The sequence below is a fragment of the Mytilus californianus genome, unplaced genomic scaffold, assembly GCF_021869535.1.
Source record: "Mytilus californianus isolate M0D057914Y unplaced genomic scaffold, xbMytCali1.0.p SCAF_1, whole genome shotgun sequence".
Classification (NCBI taxonomy): Eukaryota; Metazoa; Mollusca; class Bivalvia; order Mytilida; family Mytilidae; genus Mytilus; species Mytilus californianus.
Genome location: NW_026262581.1, coordinates 44,164,835 through 44,180,868, shown reverse-complemented (window position 1 = coordinate 44,180,868; position 16,034 = coordinate 44,164,835). Strand labels below are relative to the sequence as shown.

The 16,034-nt window shown below is 34.0% G+C and overlaps 1 protein-coding gene across 4 annotated transcripts in view; it reads right to left on the bottom strand.

The window, feature by feature from the left end:
* Positions 1-2,343, bottom strand: part of LOC127701873 (protein MON2 homolog) — a 226,139-nt gene extending 223,796 nt beyond the window's left edge. For all 4 annotated transcript variants that reach the window (XR_007982240.1, XR_007982241.1, XR_007982238.1 and 1 more), the window contains exon 1: positions 1,937-2,343. Coding sequence is in view for 1 of the 4 variants with exons in the window: in XM_052205857.1 (XP_052061817.1) it covers positions 1,937-2,050 (114 nt within the window). In the remaining 3 variants the exon portion in view is untranslated. The remainder of the gene's footprint in view (positions 1-1,936) is intronic.
* Between the last annotated feature and the right edge of the window lie 13,691 nt (positions 2,344-16,034).

Here is a 16,034-nt window from a genome sequence, read left to right as displayed (position 1 = left end):
CAAATCAAAGAACCCCAAGAATTCAATTTTTGTCAAAATCAAACTAAGTTTAATTTTGGACCCTTTGGACCTCAATGTAGACCAATTTAAAAAACAGGACCCAAAATTAAAAACCTAAATACACGGTTAGATTTGGAATATCAAAGAACCCCAATAATTCAATTTTAGATGAAATCAAACAAAGTTTAATTTTGGACCCTTTTGACCTCAATATGAACCAATTAGATAACGGGGTCCACAAATAAAAAATCTAAATACATGGTTAGATTCAGCATATCAAAGAACCCCATATATTCAATTTTTGTTGAAATCAAACAAAGTTTAATTTTGGACCCCAATTTGGACCAACTTGAAAACTGGGCCAAAAATCAAAAATCTAAATACATGTTTAGATTCAGCATATCAAAGAACCTCATATATTCAATTTTTGCTAAAATCAAACAAAGTTTAATTTTGGACCCTTTGGACATTAATGTAGACCAATTTGAAAACTGGACCCAAAATTAAAAATCTAAATACACTGTTAGATTCGGCATAACAAATAAATAAATGTGATCAAAGATTTTACAAATCTAATGCGCCATACTGTGCAATTAAAGATTACTTCTTGAAATTTTTCAATATTTGAAATTTGAAAAAAAAAAAATATTTGAAGAATAATTCTTTTTAATTTCTGAAATCTGAAACGAGAAAAAATTGGCCCCCCACAATTTCTTTTTATCCCCCCCCCCCCTTTTTCCCCCAAAAAAATTCTTTCCCTCAAGATATGGTCATAATCTCAATTCAAATTTCCAATGGAGTTGGCAACCATAATTACCCATTTAAATTTACCATAGTGCTAACTTAATCTATTTTATAATAGAATTAATAAAAATATAGTGTCAAATCTTTCATATGGATTTTTTTGTAAAAAAAAAAGATGAAAACATTTGCAGATATTTTTACTGGTCTTCCTTTATAAATATGCATTTCTTTAAACATAATTTAAAAGCAGTGTAAGGGAAGTAACCAAAACGTTGTATTTGGATTACCTCCCTTACACTGTTTTAAATTATCTTTATTGTTCATTAACCATTACTTTATACATAATTTAAAAGCAGTGTAAGGGAGATAATTTCAATGATGTATTTGATTTATCTCCCTTACACTGCTTTAAATTATGTTTTGTACTAAAGTATTTGTCCATTAACCAGGACAACCTTGTTTTCCCCCTTTTTTGCCCCTAATTCCTAAACAGTTTGAGCCATAACCCCCCAAAGCAAATCCTAACCATCCCTTTGTGGTATGGAAACTTGTAGTATAATTTCAGAGAGATCCATACACCGTTCCACAGTTATTGTCTGGAAACTAGAAAATGCTCATTTTTGGCCCCTTTTTGGCCCCTAATTCTTTAACTGTTGGTACCATAACCCCCAAAATCAATCCCAACCTTCCTTTTGTGGTATTTAACCTTATGGTCAAATTTCAAAAAGATCCATTCACTTAAACTAAAGTTAGAGTGCGAAAACCAATATGTATTCGGACGACGACGCTGGACGACGACGACGACGCCGGACGACGACGACGACGACGACGACGACGATGACGACGCCAATGTCATACCAATATACGACCACAAAATTTTTTTGCGGTCGTATAAAAACCAAGGCAGAAACGCTATCAACAAAGTATGGCAGAACTGACAGTATACCAGAAACGACTGTGGGCAAAACGACTATGTCCAAACTACCAGTGTGGCCACAACGTCTTGCATCATTTTTACAGGACTGTGCCCCCTGTCCTCAGTTTCTAGCTAGAGCACTGTTGCAGTTACAATTCGTTGCCAATCTCAGATACTATATGCATCTCTTGCTCTGAACTAGGAAAGCTAATTCTTTTCATAGGGGATAGAAAGGCATGACATTTTCACAAAAGTTATTGAGTTGTATATGAGTACCTCTTTGATATTTGGGTGTTTCTTCTTTGCCTCTGCAGAGAGTCCTCTTAAATCAGTCTGCAAGTTCTCTACCAGCTTCTTAGCCACAGTTTGGTCTTTTAGCGGGGAAGCCATGTCAAGCCTTGTAGGTTATTTTTTTATGAAATATATAAATTATGTTTCTGTCTGCACATAAAACTAAATGGAGAACAAATAGGTTATTTTAGGACATGATACATAAACACACCAAGAGTTGTATATTACGGAAATTTTACTCTTTATGACCTCAAAGACAATTATATCGTTTCTTATGTCATATCAGATTATTAGAAATTGGTCTGTTGTTTTAATTCACTAAGAATTTTTTCATGACAATGTCAAAAAGGTTTAATAACAGCAGGACAGGATTTCCAACATCATTTTCTCATTTGTCGGATGTTGTGTGTCACAATTAAGGGAGACAACCTATATGCTTATGATGTCGACCCTTTGTACAGTCGCCACGTAGTTTTGATAACAGATGAATTTTTATAGAGAAAATTGAAAAAAAAAGACTCTTTTCTTATATAATATTTAAATGATACTATCATTTAATAATAATAATAATAATAATAAATAATAATAATAATAATAATAATAATAATAATAATAATAATAATAATAATAATAATAATAATAATAATAATCATGAATAATAATAAATAATAATAATAATAAAATAATAATAATAATAAGGAGAATTTATATAATATATATAAATCCTTGGTACTAAATAACTGAGACTACTGTAAAACTGTGACAATATTTGAGTTATAGTAGTCTCAGATAACAATAATGATAATATGATAATAATAACTGTCGATTTTGTCTCAATTTAAAATCCAAAATCTCGAATTAAAAAGTCGTAATTTCATTAATTCAAAAGTAAAAAGATTGAATGTGTCATAATTCCAGATTTTATCAGTATAAATTTCCAGTTAAAGTCCTTTTTTTTTACATTTAACTTGTCGATTATTTTTTTGTTTGCCTTTTGCAATTTGTAAGATATTCAGGAGTATAATTTAATCAAAAGATGAATTGTAATTTTGTTATCTAACTTTGAACAAGTATATTTTTCTATGTCTCGTACATCTGATGAGCCAAGCCCTTCCCAAATGATGTTAATTTACAGCTTGTTCTTATGTTGTGCGGTTACACTAGGGCCAAGGTTAAGTCACGGTGGGGTTGCATGAGCTCCCGCAAACATGTTTAACCCCGCCACATACTGTATGTGTATATGTCCCAAGTTTAGACTTTAATCATATGTTGTTGTTTTATAACTAATCAGGCCGTTTGTGTTCTCGATTAAATTGTTTACATTTTGTAATGTTGGGGCCTTTTGTAGCTTACTTTATGGAATGGGTTTTGCTCATTGTTGAAGTCTGTACGGTTACATATAGTTGCTTACATCCACGTCTTTTTGTCGATGTCGGATAGTAGTCTCATTGGCAATCCTACCATATCTCTTTATTCTTATAATACATGTTTATTCACGGTTCTTCAACTCGAAAAAATCAATTCACGTTTATCCAAAATACGTCACGGAAACAAATGGTGAGCTAAGTGTAAATTAAAAAATTAAAAAATTGTTTTTATTGACAAAAGTATAGACGGTTTCTGCGTAACTAACAGGGCCGTAAATTTCATGGAGGCATGTAGGCAGTTGCCTCCTATTGCGGGCTGACAAAAAAAACCCAGAAAAACAGAAAAGAAAAAAATTGGTTAAAATCATGCATTATTTTAATAGCACTGGTTGTTAGTTTAACCAACAAGGTGATTAATCATAATGGCAGGGTGTGTTCGATATTTAGATCTGGTAAATATCACTGGTGTTAAACTGATAATCGTAACTGGAATTACGACGATCCCAATATGGCGACGGCAGAAATAGGTAAAATCTTTTCAGTCATTTTTCTCAAATGTAGCCCGTTGTTGTCAAGAGTTACTCAGCTGCAAGGTTTTTCTATACCATTACATCATATTTGAATCGTAACGGTGCACTATAATTGTCTAAGCGCTTAGAAAATTGTCGTCGAAAAATTCGGAATGATAATCTTAATTCGATGGCATTTTTCTTGTTTGATAATCGTAATTTCTTTATGGGATAATAGTAACTGAAAAATAATAAATGTGTCTTCCAGCTTGTCAATGGTATTTTGTGTGTAAAAACGGCAATGTCCAGTTAAACGATGACATTAACGCGCAAAATAAAAAAATAATGAAGCAACTTACAGGTTAATATTTAGGACAAATTTACTTACATGTATATATATCTCGATTTATAACTGACAACAATATGCATAACCTTTTAATATATACATGTACCTGTTAAAGATATGGAAAATGAAGCAGCAGTCGATTCAGTTATTGTGGTAAATAGATAGTTTAAATTCTTTCAAAGTTTCAATGTTGTTTTCGCGTTTAGGTTTTTTTTTGGAAGTGCGGAAGGCGGGGGGGGGGGTATTAGCATTATCCAATATTCCAAAAGTGCAATCCTTTCAAACGAAAGTCCCGTATACCACATTTCAATATGCCATATGTTTTGCCTCAAATATTGCATATATCCAATCGACTTTTAAATCAATAAAAAGGGCAAGTTAACCTCCCCTATCTCAATATTCCCTACACCACGGGGGTGGCTGTGGGTTACTTCCTATATAAATATATAATTTATACCATGGATCAGATTTTTGGTCTTCGGCAATATATGAAAGGGGATATTTTTTTTTAATTTCAGCAGCACGCCTGAAGTGACACCACCCCTTCCCCCGTGCCTTTGACAGACCTCATTTATCATAAGAACGCTGTCAGTTTTGAGTTCCCTGTTGTTTATATTCGGGGATGGGTCCACAAATTATGTAAACGGGAAAGGGGGGAGCTATAAACTGAACGTTTATACTAAATTTCTGCGAGAAATGAACAAGATTTTCCATTAGTTACTTAACTGCATTATTGGATTTAACAGTTGATACTTTGATAAGTGGATATGAGTTTTTATTTTGACCTTTTCCTTATATTTCAATAGAAATACATATAGTTTAATTTTGGAGTGAAATGTATCCCGGTTAAAATAGCCGTTCATATTTTTCAAGTGAATACACTTTTGTTCTGTTTTACACTGATATTTTATATGATTTTAAAAATTAAATTCAAATATTTTGATTAAATACCCATTTTTTTTAGGACGTTTCTTTAAACAGGGTGGATGGTAAAGGATCTAGAATAGTTACAAGTTTATTGTTACTATTGTTTATTGTTACTTGTGTTTATTGTTACTTGTGTTTATTGTTCCTTGTGTTTATTGTTCCTTGTGTTTGTTGTTACTATTGTTTATTGTTACTTGTGTTTATTGTTCCTTGTGTTTATTGTTACTATTGTTTATTGTTACTTGTGTTTATTTTTACTTGTGTTTATTGTTTTTATTAGCCTTAGCTAAATGGCGCGTATAGTCTTGCGAAGCATTTGAAGGACTGAAAAAAAAACCACAAATACATATTATATATATATATGTGTATTGGTCCTCAGAAGGCATATATGTAGATTATCACGGTCGAAACTAGTTAAATTACAAAGACTTTAATAGATAATCAAACAAATATTTTGTGCTTCAGAAAAATGCATGACAATTATGAAAGGCTAATTTTTGTTTTCATTTGATAGAAAAGTACTAAGTATATATATGGTAATTATGCAAGTACAAAAATGTTCTTTGTTACCTTCAATTTTTTTTCTCTACAATAACTTCCATGCATATGTATGCAGCATATTTTTCATATACCAAGTATTCATGATTTCTTGAATCAGTTTGTTTCTGATATGGCGGAATATGCGCTATGATTTCTAAAAGTTGCAGTCATTCTTTGAATAAATATAGCTTGTAAGGTAATTTAAGGCAACATGAATTTGATTGCTTGATCTTCGGGCTTTTGGCCAAACTATTAAAGAACACAAATCCATGTTTGCCAATGAAATCCACGTCAACATGTGCTTAACTCCATAACACACAAAGCATTCCAACTTTTCTCTACTCTTATATTATCATTAAACGTTTTAAGGATGTAATATTATTAGAATGCCAAACTAAATTGGTGTTGTTAAAATTTTTAGTTATTTTCTGAGATATCGAAATATCAGTGACGGTCATGAAGTAGCTTATCATTTTTATTGTATTTATGGGCTATACAACTTTTTACACATTCAAAGAGGTGTGACATTTGTTTTCAAGTCCGTATTTAAATAGAATACCAAACAATATTTCTTTTTAACTCTAAACATGAAGAGATCATGATGACATTTTTTAAAATTTTCTCCCATATTTTGTGACGGTCCTAGCTCCTGGAGTTTTCAGTATTTTAACATAGTTCGTGTTTCCCCATTTACAAATTTATTGAAGCTGGTCCCCCTTCCAATTTTATGATATATACTAGTATGTAGCTGTTTACATTAGAACTGTTAATCATATATGCACAAAAAGAAATGTCATAAGATGTGGGAACGTTTTCGTGATTAATTCATCATCATATTTTCATCATATGCTATTAGATAGACGTTTTTTCGTGTCAATACCAATCAAACACTATCCAGTCACGATTATATTCTTATTTATTAATACCGAAATTACGATTATCATTTTTGCGAGTTACGATTATCATCCCGAATTTTTCGACGGCAATTTTCTAAGCGCTTAGACAATTATAGTGCACCGTTACGATTCAAATATGATGTAATGGTATAGAAAAACCTTGCAGCTGAGTAACTCTTGACAACAACGGGCTACATTTGAGAAAAATGACTGAAAAGATTTCTGCCGTCGCCATATTTGGATCGTCGTAATTCCAGTTACGATTATCAGTTTAACACCAGTGAATATGATCAAATATCGCTGAACGGTCCCAACTCCTTTGCACACGTAAAATTTTCCTGCCAATTTGTAGCACGGGATTTTCCTGTGGCGCATTCTCGGGCATATTACAAATCCTGCTGTCTCGCCATATCAGTCTGTGGAAAAAATGCGAGGTTGAAACTGGTCCTGATTTTACGCTACATTAAATGGTAAACATACTGAAGAATCGTCATAATTTGTGCATAGACTAAGTAGTTTATATGATTATAATAACCGGTACCGATCAGTGTCGAGTGAATTTTTCTCTATTCTAGACATTTCCGAAAGACAGCCGGTACGGTGTCTCTTGTATTTGAAGTCCCCCGTTAATCCCGTAATTATATATATTTCACATCCTGACAAACTGGCACAATTTCCGCAAACCGATATTTAAAATAAACTCTCACCCAAACAAACTGAATTCGTCGCGTGTGTGAATTTATTGCTATGAGAACACAGTTGCGGATCCGAGGGTTGGGTCAGGACGTTGGACCCTCCCTTTTTATTTTGACAACCAATGTATTCATTTTGTATTGGAACATTTTGTTGACACCGTCCTCTCCCCTCTTTGTATGAATTGCATGTGTTGGAATTCCTCCTTTTCAAATTGGCTAGATCCTCCCCTATTACATGTCATTTAAGGCCAGACATAATAAAAAAATATGCATTTGTCGTTTGTTAATTAGAATTTCCTTGTCGTGATGATCCAATATCCGAAAAAAGTTCGTAGTAAACTAGAAATAAATCAATTGGAAATTTTATTGCAGGTCAAAACGCCCAAAAAGTGACACGCAAAGGAGTTTGGCTCCTTACTTTTAAAGTTGCTCGACAAGCGGAAAATGAAGAAACGGGAGACATCGATGAAAATTCAGCAGCTATTAATCCAGCCCCAAATGAATCTGTGACCGAAGCAGAACCTGCGCTAGTATGACCGGACAATTTGGAATGTGCAATGAAATTAGTTTTTAAACAACATTTTATGAATTCAATTGTTTTAATGTATATTCTTGTTTTGCATTTATTTTATTATTCTGAACTTTGTCGTAAATTTAGGCATAAGTGTTTTACACGGATTATGTGTCATAATCTTGGACAAAGGACTTAAATTCATTTACTCTATTCATTTAATTATTTATTCTCTGTAACAGTTTAGACAATAATTTACTTATACGTGTCGGACATTAATTACTCTTCTAATCTATTGTTATTTCTATTTGGCATATGTTAATCTTCTTAATCCTTTAATTGCTTGTGCTTATATATATTGTTATTGTTTGTATGTTACTTTACATTTGGTTTGGAGTTTGTTGTTCGGTCTTGCCGGACTGCTAAAATAAAAGTTTAAGGAGCGAAATATTCCTTCTTGATTTCCATTTAGCCGGAACGCCATTTTACCCGGCTATATCAGCATACAGTGAAAACAAGCCTTCAACATCTTCTGAGATACTAGTATCACCAATCGATTACAGTGATCCCGTCCAATTCAACAAACGCTTTCTATCAGATGAAGATCGACTGAAACTACTCAAGACAAAATGGATACCACCATCTAATTCTTATATATACTAGTATCCTAAAAATAACCAAAATCGTCGCTACAACAAATCATGGGAAAATGACTATTCCTGGCTACGATATTCTCTTTCTCAAGATGGTGCTTACTGTTCTCTATTTATTGCTTTTCAGGATCACCCTAGTGAAAATCCACGATACAATGAATTTGCTACCATACCGTACAATGACTGGAAAAACGCATTAGGAGAGAAGAGAGGTTGTCTAGCGCTCTATTCCAATAGCGAGCGTCACCTGAAATCTCTTGAAAAAAGTGGTCTCCTACTATCGGTTTCAGATCAGACCAGGCCATCTATAGTGCAGTCTATAAGCAAAGCATATACTGACAAGGTTGAAAAAAATAGAACTAGTCTTGTATCTCTGATAGACGTTATAATCACCCTAGGTAAACGGAATATTGCATTTCGGGAATTGGAACAAGGAAATTTCAGAGGAAGATGGAAATTTCATGTTCTTTGTGAATTGGAAATCTTCTTTCGACTTGGTCCTTAAGGAACATATTGAACAGAAATGTTCTTATGGGAAATACTTGTCACCATTGGCCCAGAATGAATTCATACATTGTTGCGAATTGGAAATTAGAAGTAAAATTGTAAGCAGATGTAATCAATCTAATTTCTTCAGTGTAATAGCAGACGAATGCGCAGACTGCTCGAACCAAGCGCAGCTTTCTATCTGTATCCGGTATTGTTAAACAAAAAACGATGCATGGTATGTGACGAAGATTTCTGTGGTTTTGTAGAGCTTGTTCAAACGAAAGCAGAGACTATATCAACAGGCATACTAAATAAACTTCGTGAATGGGGATTCGACCTGACACATTTAAGAGGACAAGGTTATGACGGGATGTTCTACGATGACTGGTGAGGTATCCGGTGTCAAGACGAGAATTATTTAAGAGCTTCCAAATGCGAAGTATTTCGTTCACTGTCGATCGCACTGCCTTAATCTTGTCGTTGTCAATAGTTGTAAGTCAGTCGCAGTTGTAAAAAATTTATGGCAATTTTAGGGAAAATCACATGGTTTATCAGAGCGTACAGTAAACGCTAAAATATTATGAAATCTGTAATGAAAGATGAAGGTCAAATCGCGATTCAGTTTGATTTGATGTATGATCAAGAAGAAGGTTTATTCAGCCAAGAAAAAACGACTACTGCCAACACTATCAGAAACTCGATGGACATCACGAACTGATACATTAACTTGGCTGTTGAAACACCATGATAAGGTGCATGACATTCTCGATAAAATTCAAAACCAAACCGTCGGCAACTCAGATGCTACATCTTACAAAATGACTCTTCTTAACTTTGAAATATTAGTAGTAGCAGTCGTAACCCAGTTCCTACTGGAATACCTAAGACCCTTGTCCATAGAACTTCAATCTGAAAACCGTGATCTTGTGGAAGCACACGTTCAAGTTCGTTCACTAGCTACATCTTTTCTCGAGATACGGGAAAATGCCGAAGAAGCTTTTGATGGACTTTTCAAAAGAGCATCTACAATCGCCAATAAGAACGACATTACGATCAACAAACCGCTAACATCCGGACGCCAGCGCCATAGGGCAAATGCAGCAGCTGAAACTGTGGAACAGCATTACCGGATCAACATGTTTATACCTCTGATTGATCACATCATTAAACATCTCAATGACAGATCCCCGGACGATATTAAGCCAATGCTTTACGGATTTTATTTGCTACCACGGTATTTTTGTAACTTGACGGAAGACATTATAGGCTCTATTGCTAATGAGTATATAAATGATATCCCATACCCTGATGACTTGCCACAAGAAGTTCACAGATGGAAAACGTTTGCGTCTATTAAAGAGATTGGGTCAAAATGTACAATAGAGCAAGCAATCATACACACGCAGTTCTACCCAAATATAAAACAAATACTATTGCTTCTGTTAGCCTTGCCAGTTGGGTCTTGCAATTAAAACATGGAACAGGTCAACAATGACGGAAAGTAGATTGTGTGGTCTGGCCATGCTACACATACATAGATATGTTGGCAATATTGAATGCATAGAAGTGCTAAAGAGATGGATTCGTCGGGGCACAGAAAATCGCCTTAGAATTTGACAAAGCCTAACCGAATAAAACTTTCAGTGTAAACAAACAGTGTCACGTTATAATAATTTGAATTTGATAATTAAAGTTATGAGTTATTAAGTATGCATTTTCATTCTAAGGTTTGAAAATTGTGTCTCTGAAACGAAGTCAAAATAGCTCGATTGGGACAGCCAAAAAAGCAGGATAAACCACAAAAAAATGCTCAACTTCAGGGGGCCTTTCATTTTAAGTTCGCAAATTGTTTCACTAAAACTAAGTAAAAATAGCTTGTGAAGAGTCATAAAGCAGGAAAAAGCGTAAAAAAAACTTACTTTACCGGCACACCTAATCTAGATCTGGTTTATAACTGTATTCAATAAATTCCAGGCGCTTATTTATTGAAATGTAACAAAAATCTAACAAGTGGTGGATTCTGGGGAGGTACATTGCATACAGGGAAAATGCCCGAAAAAATATTATTTTCTGCATAAAATGGGTCCAAAAATTTTTTTCGCCTCGCTCCCCTCGGCAAAATTTGTTTCGCCTCGATTCGCTCGGTGATTGATACCCAACTGCCTCCCCTTACAGGGCAGGCAATTTACGGTCCTGACTTGTTACCACGACAGACATTATAACCACTTGTGATATTTTTCATTTAGAAAATACATATTTACAAAAATACGGATATATTTAATTATTTGGGGCAACTATTGATTTATGTCTTAGTACATACGCACTTAACATCCTGCTAGCATAGAAATTAATCCTATTACAAATATACATTTAATTGACGAAAGGAAGTACATGGTTTTTCCAAGCAAGAGGCATATAAAGGTAGTTGTAAAGCTTAACCAGAAATCAAAAAGGTATGATCAGTGTAGTAACTAAGAAAATGTGACAAATACAGGATTTTTATATTATGTATAGTGAATGTACGTGGCATACAGGTATTCGGTAAACCCTTAGGGACGACTGAACAGGCGGTCAGTCGGTAGTTCACACTCTTTAGTTTACGTTAGATGTACCGATTATCAGGTTGTCTGCATATTGATATTGTAAAATATCAGCTGCGAGTCACAATATGAAGCTTTTTGTCGAGTGAGCGCAGCGAATGAGTTAAAAAAGTCTTCATATTGTGTCGAGCAGCTGGTATTTTACAATATAAACATGATGAAAATCTGATAATCGATTTATTGGATTGTATTTGTGTATTTTGTATGATAGAAACAAGTGTTTTCTTTGTAATACCAGCAAACAGGAAGATGACTTGATAAGTTCGGGCCAAACTTTTTTTTAATGCTTAACGCCACTTTCAACACTATTGGCTATTTCGTGGCGGTCAGTTTTTATTGGAAGAGAAAGCCAGAGTTCCTGGAGAGAACCACCGACCTTCAGCAGGAAAACTGACAATTAAGATTGGAGTCAAACGGCACACCTGCCACAAGCGGGGTTCGAACTTTTAGTGTTGATGTAATGATACAGTAGTTCAACTACTTAGACCACTCGACCACAGATGCCCAAAAAATTAAATCATTTCAGTGATGCTTTATGATGTATATTTGGTTTTCGATTTTTATTTTTTGTTGTTTTTGATATTTGTTTTGTTTGTATTCATATCATTTTTGTTGGTATGCTTTTTGTATGAGAAAGAGAGAGTGTAATTAATATCTATCATATTTAAATCTCAACGATGACTTATAATGTACAGTAATAGACTTTATAACGATTCCATATACCAAATACTGTAATGCATAATTACTGAGGAACAACTAATCGTGACCACTTCAGCATAAAAATGCCATAACAATATATCAAGGAATGATTCGAAATATTAATAACAAGATGGTGACCATGTGTTGACCATGAAGTGTATATCATACAAAAGCTTTATAGATCATTTAAATGAGGTCTTAAATTTAACAGATTTGACTTTTTTAAAGCAATAGTTACCGCTGGAAGAGTTATACTGTTGTTTTCATTCCCTGAAGCAAACTTTTATCGGTGTCAATCACCCATATTCCCTGGAAAACGGTCTTTTATTTCGCGTTTTTTTTTCAGTCAGCATTCATTTTTAAAGTTGACAATGAATAGATGAATATTAAGCAATTAAATATTAATGCAATGAGTTGTATAAAAATTAAAAAAAATGCTGGTTCTAGAAATTTAGCAACTCTCAAAATTGCTAAAATGAGATCGCTACCGTAAAAAAACTGTTCATTATATATTCAACGGGAAACTTATAGTTAAATCACCTATGAAACTATCGTGTATAAAACTTAGGTGTTGCACGCAATTGTTATTGCAACTGTGAAATCTGCTATGCCACGTTTCGATGCAGTTACACGTGAGAAAGTCACCGGCCGTCTTCAGGCTGGACAATATCAAACTATCTGGAGTCGCCCTAAAATTCACCGTTCGCCAGAGCAAAACTGCATGCAATTGTCTGAGATAAAATCAAACTGGATGAGATTGGGATCGTCCTGGATGTGGTGTGCCAGGAATCACTACTCCAGTCCGAGATCAGTATATCCAGGTGTTCCATAAACGCAATCAAACAATCACTTCTACAACCACTGCTGCTAGTATCTCAATTTTACTGAAAATATCCACCCGGACAGTGCATTAAACAGGTTTCGTAAACAAAGAATTCGGTCAAAAAGACCTAATGTTTGACAAGTTTTGACATAGATTAACAGACGTGCACGTGTTTATTGGTGTCATACTTTTAGGGTCTGGACATTGAGGAACTGGCGCCAAATTTGGTTCAGTGACGAGTCACGTTTCTTTTCCATATATGTACAAGGACAAATCCGTGTAACGGGAGTCGAAATGGGCGTTTTGCCCTCTCTGTCTACAGTAAATTGACAGATTTTGTGGTTGAAGCGTCGTAAGCTAGTGTGGTCCAAAGAAATGTAACGGTTCAAGAGACGATATTTTTCCACTATATATTCTGATTGTTACTGATGTTTCAGCAGGATAATGTACAGTCCTATTCAGCAAAGGTACAACCGTTGATTGCCTTACTGGGAACAACATTAATGTATTGACATGAACCGCAAAGTCACCGGATTTGGACACCACAGAACATCTTTTGGACGAATCTGATAGACGCTTCCAGTCGCCAATCGTTGGACCAACTCAGCCAACAGTTGCAACATGAATGGCAAAGAATATCATAGGTTCGAATACATAATTTGATTTCGATCAATGTTAATAATAGAAAGGAAATGCAGGACAGTGTTAGTTGCGCAGGGTGGTCACAATATATACTGACTTGAACGTCACCTGAAATTTACCAAATTCGTCGTATGTGACTTTATCAAATCATTGATCAGGATCATTACTGAATATTTAGCTCAATATACCAAAGCATTGTTGTAAAAGATCAATTTGAAGTACACAGAGTAACATTTTGAAGAAAAAAAAACATTATGCCGTTTCTTTCTTTTTTTTTTGCAGAGTATACGATATGTAATTTAGTGTAGTGACACCCTTTTGACTAAATTGTGACTCCTGCGGTTTATCATCTATTTTAAATTTTTAATACAAAAAGTATTGCTTATCTGTAAATGATGGCTAATCATTCTAATACGAAACTGAAAGAAAGAAGAAAAGTCACAAGCCTGATTACTTTGTCAAATTTTGTCCTTAGCGTGTTGTCCTTGTCCAGATTCATAGATCTAACTATATAAATAATGTAACATTGTATTATAATTGGGGAATAGCGAAGTCATAAAAGTAATTAAGAAAAAATAGTAAATACCATAGACTTGTTTTTAAATTTCAATATTTTCGATCAGAAATTTGTAAACCTTACAAAAGTAAACGCTTCTTAAACCTAATTTGATATGAATACAAAGATTGTATTCAAAATCTGAAAGAGGAGATCTGTGAATTGACTACTTCCTATATATACTTGCTTTAACACTTAAACGAGACATATAGACAGTGGTATTCCTGATGAGTTGAAACCAATATAAAAGTATTTTAAGGCAAGTCAAAGTTAACATGTGGAACGAAACATTATTTCTGGGTGTCTCTTTTTGGTAAATCCTTCTGATATTTATGCAGAGATAATTTGTTGCGTTTCTGATAAAATTGAATGCCGCTTTGAAAGATTGAATTGTACTTTTTGTCATAACATATTTTTAGACATTCTTGATAATTGTCCAATCGTGTTATTACTGACAATTTTTACTAAAATGTATCTATTCAGTTCAATGTATAATATATCATTGTCATTGCGCAATAACAAGTCACTATAAAAGAGGGTCTGGATGGGGTTTACAGAATAATGGACCAAAAGTAAAGAAAAATGGGTAAAAAAAATAAAGAATAGAGAAAAATAGGCCAAAAATATAAAGAACAGAGAAAGACGTGCAAAATATATAATGAATAGAGAATAATGGCATAAAAATAAAGAATACAGAAATGCAAACCCATCCAGTCCCTCATAAAACAACTTGAATAATTGCTGTAAAACAAAACAAAAACACATCTTAAAGTTCTCTTTAAATTTTTACTAACAGGAACATTTCCTGTCGCAATATCACTGAAAAAATAAGATAAGAAAACGTTAATTTGATTGGGAAAGTATATAAAAAACGCAAGCTCTACTTGGCTTTCGTTCGAACATATCTAACTATTCCTTATACCAAAATAAACCCATCATGCATTATTAAACTGAGGAACACTTAGCATGAAAATGAGGTCAATACTACATTACATATGACAGATGACATATATACTCTTCATTAACAAAGAATCCACATAACAAATACTTATCATGACCTAAGATCGTGGAAATAAGGTCAAGCAACAAAGACAGACTGAAAATGTCCCATCAGTAGCTTCCATACAAACTTTTATAGACGGGGGTGAAAGAGATAATAGCTATGTCTATGTTAAAGCATTTTCCTCTGGGATAGCAATACTATTCTATTATTGTGGTCATCCTTACGGGGATACATTATAAAGCTAGATTTTTGTCTAATCTATGTTCTCATTTCCCCGATAGTTTTTTCAAATATTTCAAACAATTTTTATCTGTTTATGAACACGCTTGAGATGGATTAAAACTACTGCATGCATATCAGGACGAGAACAATTAAATGTGATATGAATACGAATACAGCCTTGTACGAGACCGACATGCTAAGCCAGGTCTTACTCCTAAATGCCGCGGTCTTTGCGGAGAAGCAGCAAATACCAATTTGCAAGTCTTTAGTTTGGACTGGCCCACGCCAAGCTACCACGAGACCACCGAGGGGATTGTTTATGAACAAAGTGCGACGTTATTTCATGAATCATATAACATAAAATATCATTGATTTTACGATATTTCGAGTCAAAATGTGGAATGACGGGAAACACTGAATATACCTGTAAAACATATGTTATGAATAATAAATAAGATCAATATGGATTTAATAAGCATTACAGCTAGGTAAATTGATGATATGAAGTTTCACGGTAAAGATTTTGAAGCTCACCTGGCCACAAGAGTCAGTGTGCATTGTAATCACTTGGCATCTGTCGTCTAACTCTCTGTCATTGTGATTGA